Genomic DNA, 24,068 nt, shown 5'->3' on the forward strand with positions numbered 1-24,068 from the left:
GTGCAAAATCTGGTGCAGCTCTCTATAGAATCCAATCCGCTTCCAGGTTTTTTTTTTTTTGTCAAAGCTTAATTGAACAAGCTGAAGTTAGAAGAAGATTGGCTACCATGTACAGCTGCACTAGATTGTACCCTCTCCAGTTTTAGTAAATCAACCCCATAATCTGCTTGCATTAGGGGATAGGGTTGGGTTAAAAGAACATCTGTCTGATTTCCACTACATGGAGCCTGGGTTGCACTTAGGGGACAGAATTTGGATGAAATAGTACTCAATGAAAGCTCATTCTAACATTGTTCAATTAGTCACTTTGTGAAGCACACAGACTTGCTTCAAGCATGGTTGATGATCACATTTCCCTGATCTAAAGAAGACTACTAGAGGGAGCATTTATTTATCTCTCTATGAATTTTAATAATCAAAATCTGGAACACAAAGTAAAAATGTGAAAGTCACATCAAAAATGACTTTCAGTTCCAATTACTGTGTTTACTAAAAAAAAGTTCCTCCTTCTGAACACTATTGAAGGACTGCTGTGTCAGAAAATACTGTATTCTGATAACACTAGAAGTGTAATATGTGTAAGGATAATATTCAGCATATACAGCAAGTTCCCTTTTTTTATCTCACATGCATTTAGACCAAGCTTGCCAACAAAAGTGGCAGACGTTGGGACAATCTTTATTACTTTTGGGGTGCTGGTGTTTGAGCTTTTTTTAAAACTAATGCTGGCATGGTAACACATGGTAAAACCCATGTTTTATGGTTCAGTCAAATGAAGGCACAGCCTAAACATCAGTTCAGAGGGACGTGTTTATCTACCTGGGAGACCCAGGTTTTCCTGATCCTCACACACACATCCCTGTGTGCACATCCAAGTGGAATGGATGCACAGCTCCCTACACACTGTCTGTTTTCAGAGCCATGCATCATTTCTGCACAGATTTACACAAAGGGATAAATGTGTAAATCCATTCTGTCATTGATTTTAACAGGCTGGCTGCATGGGGCTACATGGACCACTTATGCCTCCCAGACAGAAGAACTCAGCCCTCTGCATGGGTTTATGAAAGTCCTGTGAATAACACAACACACAATGACACATATTATATGCGTGTTGCTATGCACATATACAGTGTGCTTTTTCATACATTAAGGCCCATTTAGAGTGAATGGGCCGCCTTGATGCACCGCACAAAAATACATGCATGGGTGTGCATTGGCCCTTCTAGTTAAGGCAGTGGTCTCCAACCTTTCAGACCTCACGGGCCACTAAACTCACAATTTGCTAACATGAATTTTACATGCCTTATATACACAATGATACAGCTCTCTGCCCCCCTCCCCCTGGATCACACTGCTGCCTTATACACACAATGCTGTGGGTCTCTGCCTCCACCCCAACACACTCTGCATCACACTGCTGCCTTATACACACAATGCTGCGGGTCTTTGCCTCTACTCCCCACACGCTCTGCATCACACTGCTGCCTTATACACACAATGCTGCGGGTCTCTGCCTCTACCCCCCACACGCTCTGCATTACACTGCTGCCTTATACACACATTGCTGCGGGTCTCTGCCTCTACCCCCCACATGCTCTGCATCACACTGCTGCCTTATACACACAATGCTGCGGGTCTCTGCCTCCACCCCCTACACACTCTGCATCACACTGCTGCCTTATACACACAATGCTGCGGGTCTCTGCCTCTACCCCCCACATGCTCTGCATCACACTGCTGCCTTATACACACAATGCTGCGGGTCTCTGCCTCTATCCTTCACACGCTCTGCATCCCACTGCTGCCTTATACACACAATGCTGCGGGTCTCTGCCTCTATCCCCCACACGCTCTGCATCACGCTGCTGCCTTATACACACAATGCTGCGGGTCTCTGCCTCTACCCCCCCACACGCTCTGCATCACGCTGCTGCCTTATACACACAATGCTGCGGGTCTCTGCCTCTACCCCCTCACACTCTGCATCACACTGCTGCCTTATACACACAATGCTGCGGGTCTCTGCCTCTATCCCCCACACGCTCTGCATCACACTGCTGCCTTATACACACAATGCTGCGGGTCTCTGCCTCTACCCCCCACACGCTCTGCATCACACTGCTGCCTTATACACACAATGCTGCGGGTCTCTGCCTCTACCCCCCACACGCTCTGCATCACACTGCTGCCTTATACACACAATGCTGCGGGTCTCTGCCTCTATCCCCCACACGCTCTGCATCACACTGCTGCCTTATACACACAATGCTGCGGGTCTCTGCCTCTATCCCCCACACGCTCTGCATCACACTGCTGCCTTATACACACAATGCTGCGGGTCTCTGCCTCTACCCCCTCACACTCTGCATTACACTGCTGCCTTATACACACAATGCTGCGGGTCTCTGCCTCTACCCCCCCCACACGCTCTGCATCACACTGCTGCCTTATACACACAATGCTGCGGGTCTCTGCCTCTACCCCCTCACACTCTGCATCACACTGCTGCCTTATACACACAATGCTGCGGGTCTCTGCCTCCACCCCCCACACACTCTGCATCACACTGCTGCCTTATACACACAATGCTGCGGGTCTCTGCCTCCACCCCCCACACACTCTGCATCACACTGCTGCCTTATACACACAATGCTGCGGGTCTCTGCCTCTATCCCCTCACACTCTGTATCACACTGCTGCCTTATACACACAATGCTGTGGGTCTCTGCTTCTACCCCCTCACACTCTGCATCACACTGCTGCCTTATACACACAATGCTGCGGGTCTCTGCCTCTATCCCCCACACGCTCTGCATCACACTGCTGCCTTATACACACAATGCTGCGGGTCTCTGCCTCTACCCCCCACACGCTCTGCATCACACTGCTGCCTTATACACACAATGCTGCGGGTCTTTGCCTCTACCCCCTCACACTCTGCATCACACTGCTGCCTTATACACACAATGCTGCGGGTCTCTGCCTCTACCCCCCCCACACGCTCTGCATCACACTGCTGCCTTATACACACAATGCTGCGGGTCTCTGCCTCTACCCCCTCACACTCTGCATCACACTGCTGCCTTATACACACAATGCTGCGGGTCTCTGCCTCCACCCCCCACACACTCTGCATCACACTGCTGCCTTATACACACAATGCTGCGGGTCTCTGCCTCTATCCCCCACACGCTCTGCATCACACTGCTGCCTTATACACACAATGCTGCGGGTCTCTGCCTCTACCCCCCACACGCTCTGCATCACACTGCTGCCTTATACACACAATGCTGCGGGTCTCTGCCTCTACCCCCCACACGCTCTGCATTACACTGCTGCCTTATACACACATTGCTGCGGGTCTCTGCCTCTACCCCCCACATGCTCTGCATCACACTGCTGCCTTATACACACAATGCTGCGGGTCTCTGCCTCCACCCCCTACACACTCTGCATCACACTGCTGCCTTATACACACAATGCTGCGGGTCTCTGCCTCTACCCCCCACATGCTCTGCATCACACTGCTGCCTTATACACAAAATGCTGCAGGTCTCTGCCTCTACCCCCCACACGCTCTGCATCACACTGCTGCCTTATACACACAATGCTGCAGGTCTCTGCCTCTACCCCCCACACGCTCTGCATCACACTGCTGCCTTATACACACAATGCTGCGGGTCTCTGCCTCTACCCCCCACATGCTCTGCATCACACTGCTGCCTTATACACACACTGCTGCGGGTCTCTGCCTCTACCCCCCACACGCTCTGCATCACACTGCTGCCTTATACACACAATGCTGCGGGTCTCTGCCTCTAACCCCCACACGCTCTGCATCACACTGCTGCCTTATACACACAATGCTGCGGGTCTCTGCCTCTATCCCCCACACGCTCTGCATCACACTGCTGCCTTATACACACAATGCTGCGGGTCTCTGCCTCTATCCCCCACACGCTCTGCATCACACTGTTGCCTTATACACACAATGCTGCGGGTCTCTGCCTCTATCCTTTACACGCTCTGCATCACACTGCTGCCTTATACACACAATGCTGCGGGTCTCTGCCTCTATCCCCCACACGCTCTGCATCACACTGCTGCCTTATACACACAATGCTGCGGGTCTCTGCCTCTATCCCCCACACGCTCTGCATCACACTGCTGCCTTATACACACAATTCTGCGGGTCTCTGCCTCTACCCCCTCACACTCTGCATCACACTGCTGCCTTATACACACAATGCTGCGGGTCTCTGCCTCTACCCCCCCACACGCTCTGCATCACGCTGCTGCCTTATACACACAATGCTGCGGGTCTCTGCCTCTACCCCCTCACACTCTGCATCACACTGCTGCCTTATACACACAATGCTGCGGGTCTCTGCCTCTATCCCCCACACGCTCTGCATCACACTGCTGCCTTATACACACAATGCTGCGGGTCTCTGCCTCTACCCCCCACACGCTCTGCATCACATTGCTGCCTTATACACACAATTCTGCGGGTCTCTGCCTCTACCCCCTCACACTCTGCATCACACTGCTGCCTTATACACACAATGCTGCGGGTCTCTGCCTCCACCCCCCACACACTCTGCATCACACTGCTGCCTTATACACACAATGCTGCGGGTCTCTGCCTCCACCCCCCACACACTCTGCATCACACTGCTGCCTTATACACACAATGCTGCGGGTCTCTGCCTCTAACCCCCACACGCTCTGCATCACACTGCTGCCTTATACACACAATGCTGCGGGTCTCTGCCTCTATCCCCCACACGCTCTGCATCACACTGCTGCCTTATACACACAATGCTGCGGGTCTCTGCCTCTATCCCCCACACGCTCTGCATCACACTGTTGCCTTATACACACAATGCTGCGGGTCTCTGCCTCTATCCTTTACACGCTCTGCATCACACTGCTGCCTTATACACACAATGCTGCGGGTCTCTGCCTCTACCCCCTCACACTCTGCATCACACTGCTGCCTTATACACACAATGCTGCGGGTCTCTGCCTCTACCCCCCCACACGCTCTGCATCACGCTGCTGCCTTATACACACAATGCTGCGGGTCTCTGCCTCTATCCCCCACACGCTCTGCATCACATTGCTGCCTTATACACACAATTCTGCGGGTCTCTGCCTCTACCCCCTCACACTCTGCATCACACTGCTGCCTTATACACACAATGCTGCGGGTCTCTGCCTCCACCCCCCACACACTCTGCATCACACTGCTGCCTTATACACACAATGCTGCGGGTCTCTGCCTCCACCCCCCACACACTCTGCATCACACTGCTGCCTTATACACACAATGCTGCGGGTCTCTGCCTCTATCCCCTCACACTCTGCATCACACTGCTGCCTTATACACACAATGCTGCGGGTCTCTGCCTCTACCCCCCACACGCTCTGCATCACACTGCTGCCTTATACACACAATGCTGCGGGTCTCTGCCTCTACCCCCCACACGCTCTGCATCACACTGCTGCCTTATACACACAATGCTGCGGGTCTCTGCCTCTATCCCCTCACACTCTGTATCACACTGCTGCCTTATACACACAATGCTGTGGGTCTCTGCTTCTACCCCCTCACACTCTGCATCACACTGCTGCCTTATACACACAATGCTGTGGGTCTCTGCCTCTACCCCCCCCCACACGCTCTGCATCACACTGCTGCCTTATACACACAATGCTGCGGGTCTCTGCCTCTACCCCCTCACACTCTGCATCACACTGCTGCCTTATACACACAATGCTGCGGGTCTCTGCCTCCACCCCCCACACACTCTGCATCACACTGCTGCCTTATACACACAATGCTGCGGGTCTCTGCCTCTATCCCCTCACACTCTGCATCACACTGCTGCCTTATTCACACAATGCTGCGGGTCTCTGCCTCTATCCCCCACACGCTCTGCATCACACTGCTGCCTTATACACACAATGCTGCGGGTCTCTGCCTCTATCCCCCACACGCTCTGCATCACACTGCTGCCTTATACACACAATGCTGCGGGTCTCTGCCTCTACCCCCCACACGCTCTGCATCACACTGCTGCCTTATACACACAATGCTGCGGGTCTCTGCCTCTACCCCCCACACGCTCTGCATTACACTGCTGCCTTATACACACATTGCTGCGGGTCTCTGCCTCTACCCCCCACATGCTCTGCATCACACTGCTGCCTTATACACACAATGCTGCGGGTCTCTGCCTCCACCCCCTACACACTCTGCATCACACTGCTGCCTTATACACACAATGCTGCGGGTCTCTGCCTCTACCCCCCACATGCTCTGCATCACACTGCTGCCTTATACACAAAATGCTGCAGGTCTCTGCCTCTACCCCCCACACGCTCTGCATCACACTGCTGCCTTATACACACAATGCTGCAGGTCTCTGCCTCTACCCCCCCCCACACGCTCTGCATCACACTGCTGCCTTATACACACAATGCTGCGGGTCTCTGCCTCTACCCCCTCACACTCTGCATCACACTGCTGCCTTATACACACAATGCTGCGGGTCTCTGCCTCTATCCCCCACACACTCTGCATCACACTGCTGCCTTATACACAATGCTGTAGCTCTCCTTGGACCACTGGTTGGCGACCGTTGATTTAAGACATTGTCACTTTTGTTGGACAAATTAGTGTACATGTAAAAGTGGAATGCACTATAAAAAAAAACTGTAATAAATAGAATTTGTTAGTTCTTATCACATGTATTACCATCAGCTTACAATATATTTAAAAATGATTGTTTTATAACCAAACACATACTTATGTGTGATACAGTATAAGTGAGCTATTGCTGATAGGAGTGTGTTTGTTTTTTGCCCATTTACAGGAAGAAAATAATAACCTCCCTCAGCCTGGTAAAATAGAAAAAAATATTGACTCCAAACATGACTTTCAGCCTGTGGTACCATGGCCCCGTGTCGAGGGTGTGGAGGTAGATCTCGAGTCTATCAGGAGAAAGAATAAAGTTCAGAATGACCAAAATGGCATGGAAGGGAAGCCGAACAACCAGCAGAATGTGCCACAACGACAGTTTGTCACTTTTAAACCACAAACTCTTGTGTATTCTGAACCCGTTCTTCGTCCTGGAGTCTTGGGGAATTTTGAACCCAAAGAACCAGAACCCCAGGGTGTGGTTGGTGGTCCTGGAGAAGGAGGAAAGCCATTCATACTTGGCTCTGAATATAAGGAGTCCGTTCAAGCCAGCATTAAAGAATTTGGATTTAACATGGTTGCAAGTGACATGATCTCACTAGACAGAACAGTCAATGACTTGCGGCAGGAAGAGTAAGTAAAAACATTTTTAATTTTAAAATATTGTTAAGGTTATTAAAAAAATTGTGATCCTGTTGATCTTTTAATTTGGTTGGCGTTTTCCAAGCTTCTTGACTTTGCTCCAGAATAAGTAACTTGTTTCAATTAATGTTTGTGGACTTAAAGGATAAATGCACATTCTCCAGGCCTCTTCCAATCCAAAAAAAAAAAAAGCCCTATGCAGGTAGTTCTAAATTCTACAGAATGATTCTTCCTACAACTCAGCACCTTTTTATTGTGCACAAAGTCTTTCAGCACTGTCCAAACTGCATAGTTACAGTTTTGAAGTTACTTGCTTAGTTGCCAACCTATTCTGATCATTGGCAGGTGTCTATGTGATGGAGGACAGGGAGATGGGCCCTCTGACTGACTGTCCTCATCTCTCTGTTGGAAAAAGTGACCCTCATGTGAGCCCATGCAAGCCATTCTGCACTGGGGGGCTTTTAACACACACAAAATATAATGAGTTGTAGATGTACAGAGCACAGAATCGAAAGTTTCGTTTTTTTGGTGAGAGAAAAAGTAAAATTTTTCACCAGAGATACAAATAAAGAAAAAGCGCCAATTAGAGGTTCAATGACTCCATCCCAAGACAATCCTAACGTGGGAGTAAACTCCCATGAACAATTTTTACCTGTAGGTAAGCTTATAGTAAGTCTTGCCTATAGGTACAGTAAACATATCCTAAACTTGCACCGTTGAGGAGATGTTTACTTGTGAAGCCGCCGGTGATGTCACCGGCACATGCACTCTCAAGGAATGGCTTACTATGCCGTTTCTTCAGAGTCCTGTGCTGTAAACATCGGCTCCTGTGTGCTAGCGTGGGAATGATGTCATTGCGGCTCATTCAATCAAAGCACTGGAGCCCAAGAACCCGAAAGGAAGACTGGGTGAAGATGGAAGCCCCGTCAGCGGTGACCGCTTCAAAAGAAAATGCAAAAACATTATAGCCCCTGAGATTTTTTAGAAGGTCGCTATACAAAAATGCCACAAATATATAAAATAGATACGTTATTACAGACCATGATTAAAACTAGGGAATCTTCCATACCAGTTTTCTAAGACTGATGCCGCGTACACACGACCGGACTTTACGGCAGACTTTGCCCGGCGGACTTTTCGACGGACTTTACGACGGACTTTCTGAATGAACGGACTTGCCTACACACAATCAACCAAAGTCCGAAGAATTCGTACGTGATGACGTACGACCGGACTAAAACAAGGAAGTTCATAGCCAGTAGCCAATAGCTGCCCTAGCGTGGCTTTTTGTCCGTCGAACTAGCATACAGACGAGCGGACTTTTCGACCGGACAAACATGTTTCAAATCTAAGTCCGTCCAACTTTTGAGAAAACAAAGTCCGCTGGAGCCCACACACGATCGAATTGTCCGACGAAATCCGGTACGCCGGACCAAGTCTGCCGTAAAGTCCGCTCATGTGTACGTGGCATGAGTACAAGTACCAATACTTTTCAACTACTAGCCGATACCTGTTTTTAGTGTCATGTGACAGTTTGTTTTTTTTTTTTACAATCATATAAACTTATTTGCTGTGCCTCTGCCTTGGTGGTGTAGTGTTAGGCCAGCAAACATAAAATCAACCATTGCCCTTGGATGCATTTTATTTTTTACACATAATGCCCAGATCACCTGCCTCTGCCCTGGTGGTTCTCCTGCGTCTCTCTCCATAAAGGTGGCGGTTACAGTCTGTGGACTTGAAGGGATTGGTTTTAGTATCAAAGCTTGGTATCGGTGCAACGCTACTTAAAACCAAATTAAAAGCCAGAAAATGCACCAATACAAAACATGTACATTAAAGATATCACTTATTCGTACATTAGTATAAATTGCTCCATACAAATGTATAGTTACAATTAGCAGGTTCACATCTACACGTTTTGTGAAACCGTTCACTTCATCAGGAGTTTGTTACCAGCCGGGTGTCTGAAAATCAGTCATCAAGATATTCTGATGATAGCCAAAAAGAAAAATGGTGGCTGTAGCCATCCATAGACATCCAGGGGTGCACAATAGAAAAGTCTATCCCGGGGGCTGTGGATACAGAGGAGCCAGCCAGCATATGACCTGGAGGGAACAAATGAGGAGCAGAGCAGAAAGGAAGAACAGAACTTTTGGCATTAGCCAAGGACACAAGTTACTCAATAGAACAAAATAGTGCCTGGACAAATCCTCTGCTCATAAGGGTAGTATAACTAGCCATTTTTTTGTTTTGGATAGAGTAGGTTATGGTTAGAACCAGGGTGGATGAAAATTGATAATTTTTTTTTAAAAAGAATCAAAAAATCAGATTTTTTTTTTTTTTTTTTATTATTATTTAAAATTTATTTTAATAAAATGCTTTTGGAGTAAAAATCTATCTAAAGATAGTTTTCTATTTAAGATACATTAATAATTTAGTTTATTCAGCATGAAATGGAGCTTGCTTATGTAGCATGAGGCTGTATATTCTGCAGTATTTACATTTTTGGTAAACTCATTCAGTGAATCCAAGCTTTGAAAACTGAGATAACATGCACTGCATTGATGCATTCACACAATGTCACAGTAACCATGAGATGAGACAAAGTTCAGGAATATTTCTTTATCCCATTGTTTTGCATATCTACCTACACTACAAACTATACGATTGAATCAGTTCTGATATCGCTGTTTTACTAACCTGACAGCTTATTATTCTAAATAGGAAACCTTAGTTTTGTTTGTGAATATTAAAGATTCTAACTACCAGCAAGAAGTCCTTACATTTTAAAGAGCACCTGTCCTTTCAAATCTATTATGGCAGCGCCTGTTAGCGGGCATCCACTCAACTGCTGCCGCCACATCCCTCACCTTGTTGTGTCACTGCCGCGTCACCAGCCGTCCCATTAAAGTGAATGCAACTGTCGGTGAGTCAACAGCGGGTCAGAGGAGGAGTTGCTGCGGGAAAGAGATGAGTTACTCTTTAAAAATTATCGAGTTGATTTAAATCAAACCTTTTTACTAGTGATTTAAGTCATGATTTAAATTGACTTGATTTAAATCAAATCCACCCTGGTTGGAACTCGAGTAAGTTTTTTTTGTTTTGTGTCTGTAGCTTTGGCGACTATCCTTTACTTTCTGAGTTGTTGTCACTAGAACAGGAAGTGAGGGAAATTTACCATCTTGTCCGTAACATGGTTGGAGCCTAGAACCTCAGTTAGGTTTGTATTGCAGTTATAAAAAAACCTAAGACAAATAGAGTAGCTCTGTGACCATATGAATACCATGTTGCCAATAGGAGTTTTATCTGGGCTGGCAGCTGCTCTGCGCCATAGGATATTCGTCTGCTTGGTTTGTAACTGAGAAAATCTAAGTTTAAGTTGGCACACCAGATGTTGTTTGTTCCCAACATAAATGTATTCTGAAATAAGATAAAAGCTTTTTTTTAGGGAGCCGGTGTGTTACAGGGACCAGAACCTGCCCCCTTTTATCAGGGCTGGAAAAAAGGATTGGAGTCTGTTTTTAAGGCTCCGTTCACTCCATGCAAGTGCGATTACAAGCCTCACGTTTTAGAGCAGCAAATTCATTTCAGTTGGCTGCCCTATGTACGAGAAACACACAAAACAAGTCCTTGCTCTTTTGATAAATTTTGCAGCACTTTGTACATTAGTAAGATGCATGAGGTGCCATTAACCGCTTGCCACCAGTATAACTTATACGTTGGCTAGGTGGCACTGGGGACAGCGTCCTGCTCCCGTTGTCTGCCGGCACTCGCCGATCATTCAGCACAGAGGCAGAACGGCAATATGCCTATTAGGGCTGGGAGATTCTCTTAAAAAAAAAAACTCGATTCACGATTCGAATCGAGTTTTTTCTTTTTTTTGGAAACCGCTCTGGTCCTGAGGTGCTGCGGGCATGAAATTTTAGGGGAGTCCGCGGCTTTGGGCTAGTCCGCGGTGTCCGGCCGCAGCCGCAGACTAGGCCGAAGCCGCGGCCTCGCCTAAAAACTCATGCCCGCAGCGCCTTGGGACCGCCGCGGTGAAAGAAAAAAATCGATTTGCTTAAATTTTGAATCGATTTGACCTCTCAACTCGATTCAAGATTTAAATCGATTTTTTTCCCAGCCCTAATGCCTATGTAAACAAGGCAGATCGCCGTTCTGTCAGTAGGGAAGGCATAGATCCTGTGTTCCTGTAAAGCAGGGACAAGGATCCATGTCTTCCGCTAGTAAAAGCACCTCCCTCAGTAAACAAACACACTAGCTAGGCACACAGTTAACCCATTGATCGCCCCTGATGTTAACCCCTTCCCAGCCAGCGTTATTAATACAGTGACAGTGCAAATTTTTAACACTGATCACTATATTAGTGTCGCTGGTCGCCGTTTTAATATACAATAAAAAAATAAAAAATATCTCATAGTTTGTAGACGCTATAACTTTTGTGCAAATCAATCAATATATGCCTATTGGGATTTTTTTTTTTTTTTTTATGTTATGGCAGAATACATAGTGGCCTAAATTTATGAAGAAATGTTATTCTTTCAATTTTTTTTTTAATTGAATATGTTTTATAGCAGAAAGTAAAAAATGTTCTTTTTTTTTTTTCCAAAATTTTCTTTTTTTTGTTTAATGGCGCAAAAAAATAAAAGCCACAGAGGTGATTAAATGCCACCAAAGGAAAGCTCTATTTGTGGGAAAAAAAGGACATACGTTTTATTTTGGTACAGCGTCGCACGAGTGCGCAATTGTCAGGTAAAGTAACGCAGTGTCGTATCGCCAAAAATAGCCTGGTCATGAAGGGGGGTAAATCTTCCGGAGCTGAAGTCTGCTAAAGGGTCGCACTTGTGGGAAAGTGCCTAATTTTGCACTCCTGCAGTGCACAAGTGTGAACCAGCTACTAAAAATGCTGTGATTTTTTTTTTTTTTCACATTTATGTTAACTTTGGCTGCAAGGAGAGCTGTAAACGTTTTAGTTAGCACTCATGTAATAAACGCATGTATTGAAAACAGCCCTAAAGGTTGCAAATCAAAGGCATCGCCTGCAGCTTTCCTAGAGTAGATTGTTTTATGAAGAAGAGATTCCTCCACTATACATTACAGCACAGAAGTTTCCTATTCTTGAAGAAGAACATGCTGTGTTTGTTATGGAAGCACTTTGCCCTGAGCACCCTCTTGCCTCACCTTCACTTAACGCCGTACTTTCACAGATGCTACAGAAAGACTTTATTTGTTTGTCATGTTCTCAAATACTAAAGTCGCTTCAAAAGAGATGTTTAAAGTGAACACAAGTGACTTAATCAGCTAGGACGCATGCAGAGAACCGGTACTAGGAAAATAGTGCAGCCAAGGTGAAGTAAATTTTCCGCTAGTCGCCCAGAAACAAATGCGTTTTGCTATAAAGGAAGCGAGCACAAAAGACGCAGTGTGGGAGATTGCAGGCCGTAAATATGATATTTTAGACATTGTGAGTTAGGCACCGAGTCTCCTCTTCTGCCTAGGTAGTAAAGCTCGCCATTTATCCTCCTACTTCGGAAATCATGCGTTTTTAGCCTCTGATTTGAATGGTGCTGCCCGATTTTTGAAGCCATGGTATTTGCCTGTTCTAAACGTCTTTGAAAACGAGGGTAATTCTATGGGGAAACGGATATGGCTGCTCTACCCTCTTATTCAGAAGTCGCGCAATCATTTCAGTGCACTAAGGCTAGGTTCACTTCTATGTGTGTGCGTTTTTTTTAAGCCCGTTTTCCGTCACGTTTTGTGTTTTTTGATTCACATTTTTGATGCGTTTTTGGAATGTGTTAATGTGGCTGATAGGAGTTGCCTGTTGTCATGCAGGAAACGTACCAAAAATTCATGCTCACTTTTGACGCCATTCCATTGATGTCTATGGAGCCAAAAACGCTCAATGTTTTTTTGTAAAAAAAAAATAATAATCCTGCACCTGTTCAAAAAAACGCATTGGTGGAAACTGCATAGATGTGAACGTGACCCGCAGGAACTAATGTTAAATGGACTGTGGTGCGTTTCTGCAAACCTACAAACGCACGCATAGATGCTTAACTGCAGCCGCTATGGAAAATTTTCCAACATGCCCCTTTTCAAAGTCATTTAAACATTCAACTTCTGTCAAGTGAGAGAACCCACACACTGATCAAAATTCAGCCAGTTCCAGACAAATGCTGACTGTATAGCCAGCTTAAAGTGATATTAAAGGCAAGTTTTTTTTAATTTTTTTTTTGTTTTTAACAACTTCAGCCTCAGAAGAATAAATGACCAGAGCATTTTTTTCGATACAGCACTGCGCCGCTTTAACTGACAATTGCGTGGTCTTGCTACGTTGTACCCAAACAAAATTGACGTCCTTTTTTCCCCACAAATAGCTTTCTTTTGGTGGTATTTGATCACCTCTGCAGTTTTATTTTTTGCGCTATTAACAAAAAAAGACTGACAAGTTTGAAAAAAAACAATATTTTTTACTTTTTGCTATAATAAATATCTAATATGCTATAATATCCCAAAAATATAAATAAATATATATATATATATCTTCCGCAGTTTATATATTCTTCTACATATTTCTGGTTAAAAAAATATTGCAATAAGCGTATATTGGTTTGTGCAAAAGTTATAGCATCTATATTTATACAGCGATCACAGCTAACAATAACAACTGATTACTGTATAAATGTCACTGGCAGGGAAGGGGTTAAACACTAGGGGGCGATCAAGGGGTGAAGTGTGTTCCCTCAGTGTGTTCTAACTGTAGGGGGGATGGACTCACTAGAACATGACAGATCACTGCTCCCGATCACTGGGAGCAGTGATCTCTGTCATGTCACTAGGCAGAACAGGGAAATGCCTTGTTTACATAGGCATCTCCCCGCTCTGCCTCTTTGTGTCACGATCTCGGGCCACCGGCGGACATCGAGATTGCGGGCATGCTCCCCGCCGGCAAAGTGCACGTGCCCGCTAGCCTGCGATGACGGAGGGACGTACGGGTACGCCCATTTGCGCAGCCATGCCATTCTGCCGACGTACATTGTTCTACAGCAGTCAGCAAGCGGTTAAATAACAAGTTATACTTAGGGCCCTTTCACACTGGGGCGGTTTGCAGGCTCTATTGCGCTAATAATAATAGCGCCTGCGAACCGACCTGAAAGTGCAGCTGCTTTGTCTCCAGTGTGAAAGCCCCGAGGGCTTTCACACTGGAGCGGTGCGCTAGCAGGACGGTAAAAAAAGTCTTGCTAGCAGCATCTTTGGAGTGGTGAAGGAGCGGAGTATATAACGCTCCTTCACCGCTCCTGTCCATTGAAATCAATGGGACAGCGCAGCTATACCGTCGGCAAAGCGCCTCTGCAGAGGTGCTTTGCGGTGGTTTTTAACCCTTTCTCGGTCGCCAGCGGGGGGTAAAACCGTCCTGCTAGTGGCCGAATACCGTCGGTAAAGTGGCGCTTTACCGCCGACCCCGCCCCAGTGTGAAAGGGCCCTTACCTGCTCTGTACAGTGGTTTTGCACAGAGTAGTCCTAGTCCTCCTCTTCTGGGGTCCCCTGCCGGCACTCCTGGCCTCTCTCTCTTGCCAAGTGCCCCCAGAGCAAACAGTTTGTTGTGGGGGCACCCAAGCAGGTTTGCTCCTGAGCCGCAGCTCTGTGTGTCCATCAGACATAGAGGTGTGGCTTGGCCTCACCCCCTCTCTTTTCATTGACTCACTGGCTGTGATTGAGAGCAGCAGGAGCCAGTGGCTCCCGCTGCGGTCTCAGCCAATGAGGAGGGAGAGTCCCCAAAGAATGGAGGCTCTTGTGCGCATCGTTGGATTGCAGTGGGGCTCAGTTAAGTATTGGGGGGGCTGCTGCACACAGATGATTTTTGCCTTCATGCATAGAATGCATGAAGGTAAAAAACCTTGAGCCTTTACAACCACTTTTAACCTTTTTTCTTTCCTCCACTTCCCAATCTCTTCTTCTAACTCCTGTTTTAGCCTATAGTATAGAAAAAAGTTCCCAGGAAGACCCAGTGTAATGACCTGTGGACCATCTACATTCTGTTAACACTCAGGAGAAAAAAAGTTCCCTACAAGTGAACTTCATACACTGAGGGATTGTAACAAACCGGGATTAGAGATCCTTATGCTTCTCTTCCCTTCATATAGAATGTTTGTCTTGAGCTGGCCGTATGCGAATTTCCTCCTGGTTCCTGATGAATCGGCTGAAATTGGCTCGGTTGGTAGCCTAACAGACTGCTCCATTTGACAAGTCAATGAGAAGTCAATGGTGCAACTGACTTTTGTTGAAGGAACCTGCTTAAAATTTTTTACGTTCAATAAGATTTTTATTGTATTTAAGAAAAACAATTTTTTAAACATAAGAAGAAAATGTGAACAGGACCAGGTGCCCGACAACAGGCTTCCTGGCTTAATAGAATTGAGATGTACATAGAATGTATAATACTTTTTACTATCATCAACATATAGGAAACTAGATATCGCGACTTAAAGGTCAACTTTCAGACATATTGCTGATAATCAATTAAGTGAAATTTCCTGTGGTCCGGGTGCCCCTTTGGGGTCCTGCTGCGTCCGGGTACCAAGGAACTCAAAGTAGTCAGACTTATGCCCCGTACACACGATAGGATTTTCCGAAGGAAAATGTGTGATAGGACCTTGTTGTTGGAAATTCCGACCGTGTGTGGGCTCCATCACACATTTTCCATCGGAATTTCTGATACACAAAGCTTGAGAGCTTGCTATAAAATTTTCCGACAACAAAATCCGTTGTCGGAAATTCCGATCGTGTGTACACAAATCTGACACACAAAGTGCCACGCATGCTCAGAATAAATTAAGAGACGAAAGCTTTTGGCTACTGCCCCGTTTATAGTCCCAACGTACGTGTTTTACGTCACCGCGCTCAGAACGATTGGATTTTCCGACAACTTTGTCCGACCGTGTGTATGCAAGACAAGTTTGAGCCAACATCCGTCGGAAATAATCCATGGATTTTGTTGTTGGAATGTCCGATCAATGTCCGACCGTGTGTACAGGGCATTACTGTGGAGAATTAACAGCATTCAAGTGATGGTGTTTTCTCAAGTGTCCTGAATGATTAAGGTGTTCATAATACTTTGGGTTATAGGTTGTGGCTATATTTAGCCAAGAAGGATAATTTAAGGGAGAAAAGGGGGGGGAAGGGCAGATGGGGAGAGGGAGAACTGGTGGGGAACAAGAAGGGGGGGGAGGGAGAGACAGCGAGCCTCACCCCAATGCAAAACTTCACTTTCCAGGGCTGCTTAAAATTTTTTAGATGGACAGCGGCTGCATCCAATCAACCAACTGTGGCTGTCGGATGACAATAGGCCAGCAGGAGGATTCATCCGTCACTGTGGAAAGAGAAACCGTATATGGTCCGCTTTACTACATCCTTTTTATAACAGACTGGGACAATTGGCTTTTATTATTATCATAGCTGTCTAAATGTTGCAGTAGGAAAAGAAGCACTGTCTGCATTCCTTTTAGTACAGATCTAATTTAAAGTATTTGTTAAGGAAACAAAAAATGTTCTATAGTTCGCTCTGATGTATCACAGTAAGCTCCGCAGTGCATATCATTTATAAAAATATGCGGTAGAATAGCTTACTTCAGCGTGCCGTTCGGCGCTCAGCTGACTTGCCCACTGGTCTCCTCTCCCGATGCAATAACTGCAGGGGGAGGTGCTGGGAAACCCCCGCTGATGTCGGGATTGAGGGGAGGAGACTGGCGGGCAGTCACGTGAGCTTTGGTGCTTTGCAGTAAGCGATTTATACCGCATATTTTTATAAATGACATGCACTGAGAAGCTTACTGTTCTATATCAGAGGGAACTGTAGAAAAAAAAATGTTTTTTAGAGCAGGAAGGGAGGATCGGGGAGCTAAGACTCGGAGAGGGGGGAGGGGAGAGAGGAAGACACAGACACAGGAGAGCAGGCTGCGGTTGACGGAGACACGTATGATGACTCCGGTGTCAGAGCTCAGCAGCCCTGATAGATCGGTGTCAGCGCAGAGAGGGGAGGGTAAAAAATGGCAGGATCAGCCAGGTATTTCAGGTGATACAGGGGGCCAAATGACACAGCACAAGTACTGTGCTGTATAACATGCTTTAAGGGAACAGGATTAAATATGTTGTTTTTTTTGTTTTGTTTTTTTTTTTTTTTACAAACACTTTAACTTTGACAATAAGGGGAATTTATCAAAATTAGAGCAGGCAGAATCTGGAGTAGTTGTGCATGGCAACCATTCAGTTTCTATCTTCAATTTGTTTCGTTCAAGTGGTTCTAAAGGCAGAAGTTTTTTTTTACTTAATGCATTCTCTGCATTAGGGTAAAAAAAACTTCTGTGCACAGATCCCCCCCCCCCCCCCATACTTACCTGAGCCAGATCTCGATCCAGCGCTGTGCCCAAGAGCAACAGATCTCTCCCTCCTCACAGGACAGAGAGGCAGCATTGGCAAGTCCATCAAATCCTGTGACGTGGGGTTTGAGCCACAGGCAGCACGACTCAGGATCAAGCCCACATGAGTGCCTCTATAGGAAGCAGCTTCCTATGTGGACACTCGCAGAAGAGGTGGAGCCAGGAGCGCTGGCAGTGGACCCTAGAAGAGGAGGATCAGGTTGCTCTGTGTAAAACTATTACACAGAGCAGAAAAGTGTGACATGTTTAATATTAAAAAAAAAAAAAATTTGCATTCCTTTTCACTTACAATCAAGCTTTGAAAATGAAAGCAGATTCCGCCTGCTGCAGTTTTGATAAATACCCCTCAGTATCTGCATGTGTTCTGTACCCGAGCATTGTATAGAATGTCCTCCAGTTTGCCCTTCTGCAACAAGAGATTGTTGAATTTTAGAAATTCACAGCAGCTGCAGATTAAAAGTATAAGATGTGCGTCTAAAATATATTTATATATGTGTGTGTGTATATATATATGTGTGTGTGTGTGTGTGTGTGTGTGTGTGTGTGTATGTATGTATGTATGTATGTATGTATGTGTGTATATATATATATATATATATATATATATATATATATATATATATATATATATATATATATATATATATAATATAATATAATTTTAGTGAGTTTGCCTCCAGGATATTTATAAATGTATTTCTCTCTTCCCCTGCTGAGCTCTCTCCCACATGTTTCCTCCCACTGAGACCAGCTGTCAACTTGACAGCTGGAGTCCCAGTCTGTGAGCACGAGCCAATCGGAGTGGCTTCTGTTTGAATGATCACGGTGCCAGTCCATTGCAGTGATCATTTCCTAAAACCTTATAAAACTTGAATTGTTAGTGCAGGTCACTAGTTTGCTCTGTCATCTGATATTAAGGGGTCCATTCACATGTGCACAGTTATTAAAAAATAAATAAAATTACTTGCTGGAATGAATGATAACACCTCAAATGCACTGCAACACATGAAAAGCAAGAAGGTCTGAATGAGCCATAACTGGGGCTGCAGAAAATAATGTATATCTTTTCAGATGTCCTTCCTATTTAACCCCTAGTTTCCCTATTCACCTCCCTTTCTTGCCTTAACTAGTCTTTCTTTCCAAGTTTTTAAAGCTGAATTCTTTTTTGCATACTTAATTTGGTCCAGCCTGAACCATTGTAAGTACGTATATCTCATACCTATGGGCCCACTTGGAAAGCTGGAGATCACTGTAGTAGTTGGCGCTAACGCAATGATGGCTGCAAACTTCGGGGTCCTGCGCCGAGTCGCTTCCTTTCTGCACATTGACCACAGGAGGTCACTCACCCTGCATTGCCACCATTCACAGGACGTCTTGTATTCTAAATTCTCTGATTGGACAAGGTGGAGATTGTGACATTGCCTCTTAAGTTCATTGCTAGCCTCTGCCAACTTCAGGCTGAGGACTTCCTCAGAGACCATGTTGGCTCATAAATGTGGTTCTGAAATGATTGCTTCAGCTTTCCCCTGGACAACATGGGCAGTTGGCACCTGCTATGAGTTTACGGACAATTTCAGACTTTCCATTTGCAGTTGACACATTTAGATCTTCATCACGCCAGGCTAGAACTTTCATAGTGTATGCATAGCTTTTAGACTTCTCTTCCATTGTTTTATTCATGAGGAGATGAATCCCTGCTGTGATTATTGGGGTGATTTTCTAGAACGCAGTAGATGGCAGATAGGACCGTTGTGACAAATGAATGGCACTGGACATTTTAGTGTGAATACAGTGTTCCTCCTGTGAGAACAGCAGTTAATACTTGTTCAGACTCCATCACAGTTTCATTGTTTCTGGTAGCTGATTCCGTCCTCCTGGGAGATGGATGGGAATGCTGCTTGTCTGGTTTTATCTTCAAAGCATCTGTTTTTGCTTTTGGATGTAATTGTATGCTGTGAGGTCATTCTGCTATGTAAAGTGATGGTGTGTGCTTCATTTGCACAACAAAGACGCACTCCCGCTTTTTCTTTTTCTCCTTTGGTTTTACAACAGCTCACCCCTGTGTAGTCCTGCTGTAATTTTTAGATTTGTACAGATCCAGCATTATCAGAGAGATCAGATATTCAATAATTAGGTCGGCAAACAGATGTAATTGATATGTCCTGACCATAACAAAGACCAGGGACAGCTCACGTTGCTATAGGGCATCCGTCACCCATGTGGAATTCCAGAACTGTCGGTCTGTTTGACTTCCATCCATCTCATGTTGTAAAAATTAGATGAGCAAGCAAATCCTATAAAACACCAGAGCTAATTCATTAAGTTGGGCATAGATGTGTACACTGGTTATAGGATTCAAACCATGTATGTGCAGGCAGAATGTACCCAAGTTAATGGAGCGATCAACTTGGGTACAACCAGCTTGCCAGATTTTCCATGCGATTATTGCTAGAGGCTATTATAGTGTTTATTGTGTGAATACAATGTCTGCGTGGGAGGGATTCCCCCATCGACACTGATTTTGTTGATGGGGGAATCGAATGCTTTTCTTTTCTGCAACCTGTGGTTGCAGGAAACAAGATCCAGTCCATCTATGGCTGGCTTGAGTTTCCATTCAGCCAGCAGGCTAAACAAAAAAACAAACCGATTCCTCCATCCACACAAGTGAAGGGGATCAAGGAATGTGACATTATTTTCTGACAGTTGCTTCCGGTGTTGTCAGAATACACTGATAAGTGGCTGGAACCACTGAGCATCACATTTTCTAGCCTGTCCGCTCAACAGAAGTCGATCTAAGAATCCACTTTTATCAAACAAGGGGGTACACTCGTATTGAAATTCAGTTGCTCGCTGCTTAAAGCTGAACTCCAGCTTTTGATACACTTTACATAGGACAGCTTGGCCCAAATGAACTATGTCCCTCACTAACAAGTGAGACCAATGGATGTGCGGTATAAACTGTATGTAGCTGTGGCTATATACAGCATACCGCACTGTGTTCCGGGTTTGAGCCGAGACTTCCGGTCTCATACCCAGAACATAAGAAAGTCCAACTGATCAGCGCTCAGCCATTCAGAGAAAGTAATGTATTATAACAATGACTACAAAGCTTCCTCTGATTGGCTGAGTCAGAAAAGCAAGCTGATGATGTCACAACCTCTGACTCAGCCAATCAGAGGCAGCTTTGTATTCATTGCTAGAATACATCACTGAATGGCTGAGCGCCGATCAGATAAACTCTTCTGTGTTCCGGGTATGAGACAGGACAATTTTGTTTTTTAGCTGGCTATACATCTCTTTCATTCAGACCCATGTTCTGACGGAGAGTAATAACTCGGGCCCAGTTCACAACAGAATGTGGTACAGGAAACCCATGTTGTGTGTGTTTCCCTCACCGTGTTTAAAATGCACTGCAGTTGCGATCTGTAGCAGCTGTCAATCTTAAGTTAATGACACCCCAAACTTAGGTCACAAATGCAGTGCATTTATTTGCTCGCACCGGATTGCATGATAGAGAAGTACCATGCAATCCAGTTGCAATGAGTTTTCAAAAGTAGTGCATGAAATACTTGCAGTCCAGTGTGATTAGTTGGCTGAGATCACCCTGCACAGAACTGAATGTGAATCTCACAGGAATGCACAGTGATTCCCTGGGTGAACCAGCACTTCATTCCCCCCGTCTATGCTAAACAATGTGGATGGACGAATTTGCAGTGCTGGCTACAGTATAGCATGAAGGCCAGCTGTCAGAATACCCAAACTGTGCCTGCATCTGACCGGATGTAGGCACTGTTCAGCCAAGGATTTTTCACATGGCTCCTTCGGCAAAGTCCATGTCTTAGGCCAGGTACTGCGAACAGGATCACCCATGAATTTCAGACTATTCTGCAGGAATTGGACTCAATTTGTTCTGTTTTATAGCCAGCTTTAGTTGTAGCATAAAAAAAAAAAAACAATGTTGAGGGACATAGTTAAAGCAGAACTCCGGACAAAAACTTTTTTCCATGTCCTTGTTGCTGCTGATCTCCTACCTTCACCAACTATATAATATGTGTGTGTATGTATATATATATATATATATATATATATATATATATATATATATATATATAATAATTTTTTTTTTAAATATATATTCCGCTTTTATAAAGATTTTGCACAAACAGAAGAAAAGGTACAAGAACATACATCTTCTAGACCAGAAAATACAGAAAAAGAAAAGGGATTGTGGATTCCCCAAATATGAATTACATCTTAGTACACCTAAAGATATAAACCACAGATAACCAGTTATATATACGTAGCGTTTACCAAGTTCCACTCCCATATAAACCCTGGGCATGAAAGTTTACAAGGTTTGCACAAAGACATAAAACAAATCGGATGAACCAAGTCACCTCGGGTACAGCAGATTATTGCAGGGCTCCATAGAACCAAAGTCACTTTTGTCAATCCAAAAAAATATAAATGGGTGACCACAGATCCTACAAAGAAAAGCAAATAAATAGAAAACTTCAACAATCAAAATAGTACATGAAAATAATTGGTGTTGCAACTATTTTAACAGTTATCTGATACCAAATAAAATTAAGAGGAGTTTTCTGGCAAAAAAAACGCTAAACACTCCTAAATGGCTATAAGCAGTTTTTTTTTTCCCCCCACCAAAAGAACTTGTTTTTTTTTTTAATCCCAGTTTGCTTGGACCCTGAAGCACTAATGAATATTTGCTAGATGTCAATGGTGCATGATGTATATTAGCCAATAAGGTTGTGCTGAGCTGGTTAAGAAAAAATCAACATTTTGTTTGAAGTTGGGAAATCTTCTATTTGACTATAATCACGTTCTCTGATGAAAGTGCTCCTGTTTGTTAAGGAGCAAGTATCAGAAGGCAATAAGGACGGGGATTGCTAAAACTATGTATTACAGCAATATCAAGTTATTGAATAGTTTTCAGTTGATAACCACGGGTATGACAACCGTAGGATTTCTGAAAGAAACAGAAAACTCCCATAGGGAGTAATGGAATTTAGCAGCTCAGTACCAAGTAATATTCAGAGATCTCTACTGTTGATGAGTAGATGGAAACCAGAACAGAAGGACACCAGGGAAATGCAGTGGTTGTAGCAATGTGCCTTAATGATACCCATTATATAATACAGTATTTTCTTTTGTAATAGTTGGACACATTGTCCTGTCCATTTTTAATGGAAAGGATAGCTCATTTTTAATGGTGTTTATTTTCACTGGATGTTCCTACGTATTTTCAGGAAAACATATGGCTGTAACTCATTCTGCTTAGAGAATTTGCATATTTGCTTTTATTAGCAAAAATGGGATGTCTTCCAGCATTCCCTGCCAAGATCATTTACATTCCAGCAGCAGACATTTAATGCCCACAATTACACTGGATAAAATTGTGTAAATGGTGTGAAAGGGGCCTATCAAAAACCAGCATTTGTTTTTTTTTCTGCCTCTAAATGCCCCTCTGTTAGTCTATGTTCATGTATATAAGTGTTTACAGGCGTTTAGAGGCAGAAAAAAAAATCCATCACTTGTATGTTCAGAAGAGAAGCATTTGGGTGTAAAAAACACAGAGCGGTCAATAACGACAGACACGCTTAGGCACATTTGCATGTTAAGTCATTCTAATGGGCAGAATCAATTAATAATCTGGGCAATAAAATACATAAATGCAAAATGTGGCGTAAGCTGCCCTTTCCTCCCCTGGAGAAAAGGTGTCAGAAGGGGGCCAGGCAAGGACAGTTGTCACAGAGGGCAGACAGTAGGAGGAGGACACCCTGACATGAAACAAAGACTGGAATAGTAAAGTAATATAGATTAAAAAAAAGTGTGAAGTACAGTACAGGTAAGGATAGGAAGCATACACCATACACTGAGATTTTTTGGGGCGGTTTGCAGGCGCTATTGCGCTAATAATAACGCCTGCAAACCGACCCGAAACAGCCGCTCCTGTCTCTCCAGTGTGAAAGCCCCGAGGGCTTTCACACTGGAGCGATGCGCTAGCAGGACGGGAAAAAAAGTCCTGCTAGCAGCATCTTCGGAGCGGTGAAGGAGAAGTGTATACACCGCTTCTTCACCGCTCCTGCCCATTAAAATCAATGGGACAGCGCAGCTATACCGCCGGCAAAGCGCCTCTGCAGAGGCGCTTTGCGGTGGTTTTTAACCCTTTCTCGGCTGCTAGCAGGGGGTAAAACCGCCCGCTAGCGGCCGAATACCGACGGTAAAGTGCCGCTAACAATAGCTGTGCTCTGACGCTG

General features: G+C 44.9%; 1 protein-coding gene across 2 annotated transcripts in view; it reads left to right on the forward strand.

Annotated features, from left to right (window-relative positions):
* Positions 1-24,068, forward strand: part of GALNT7 (polypeptide N-acetylgalactosaminyltransferase 7) — a 232,865-nt gene that overhangs the window by 84,745 nt on the left and 124,052 nt on the right. For both annotated transcript variants that reach the window (XM_073606420.1, XM_073606424.1), the window contains one exon: positions 6,885-7,342. In XM_073606420.1, the coding sequence (XP_073462521.1) occupies positions 6,885-7,342 (458 nt within the window). The remainder of the gene's footprint in view (positions 1-6,884; positions 7,343-24,068) is intronic.

This window comes from Aquarana catesbeiana, linkage group LG01 (assembly GCF_042186555.1).
Source record: "Aquarana catesbeiana isolate 2022-GZ linkage group LG01, ASM4218655v1, whole genome shotgun sequence".
In the NCBI taxonomy this organism is placed as follows: Eukaryota; Metazoa; Chordata; class Amphibia; order Anura; family Ranidae; genus Aquarana; species Aquarana catesbeiana.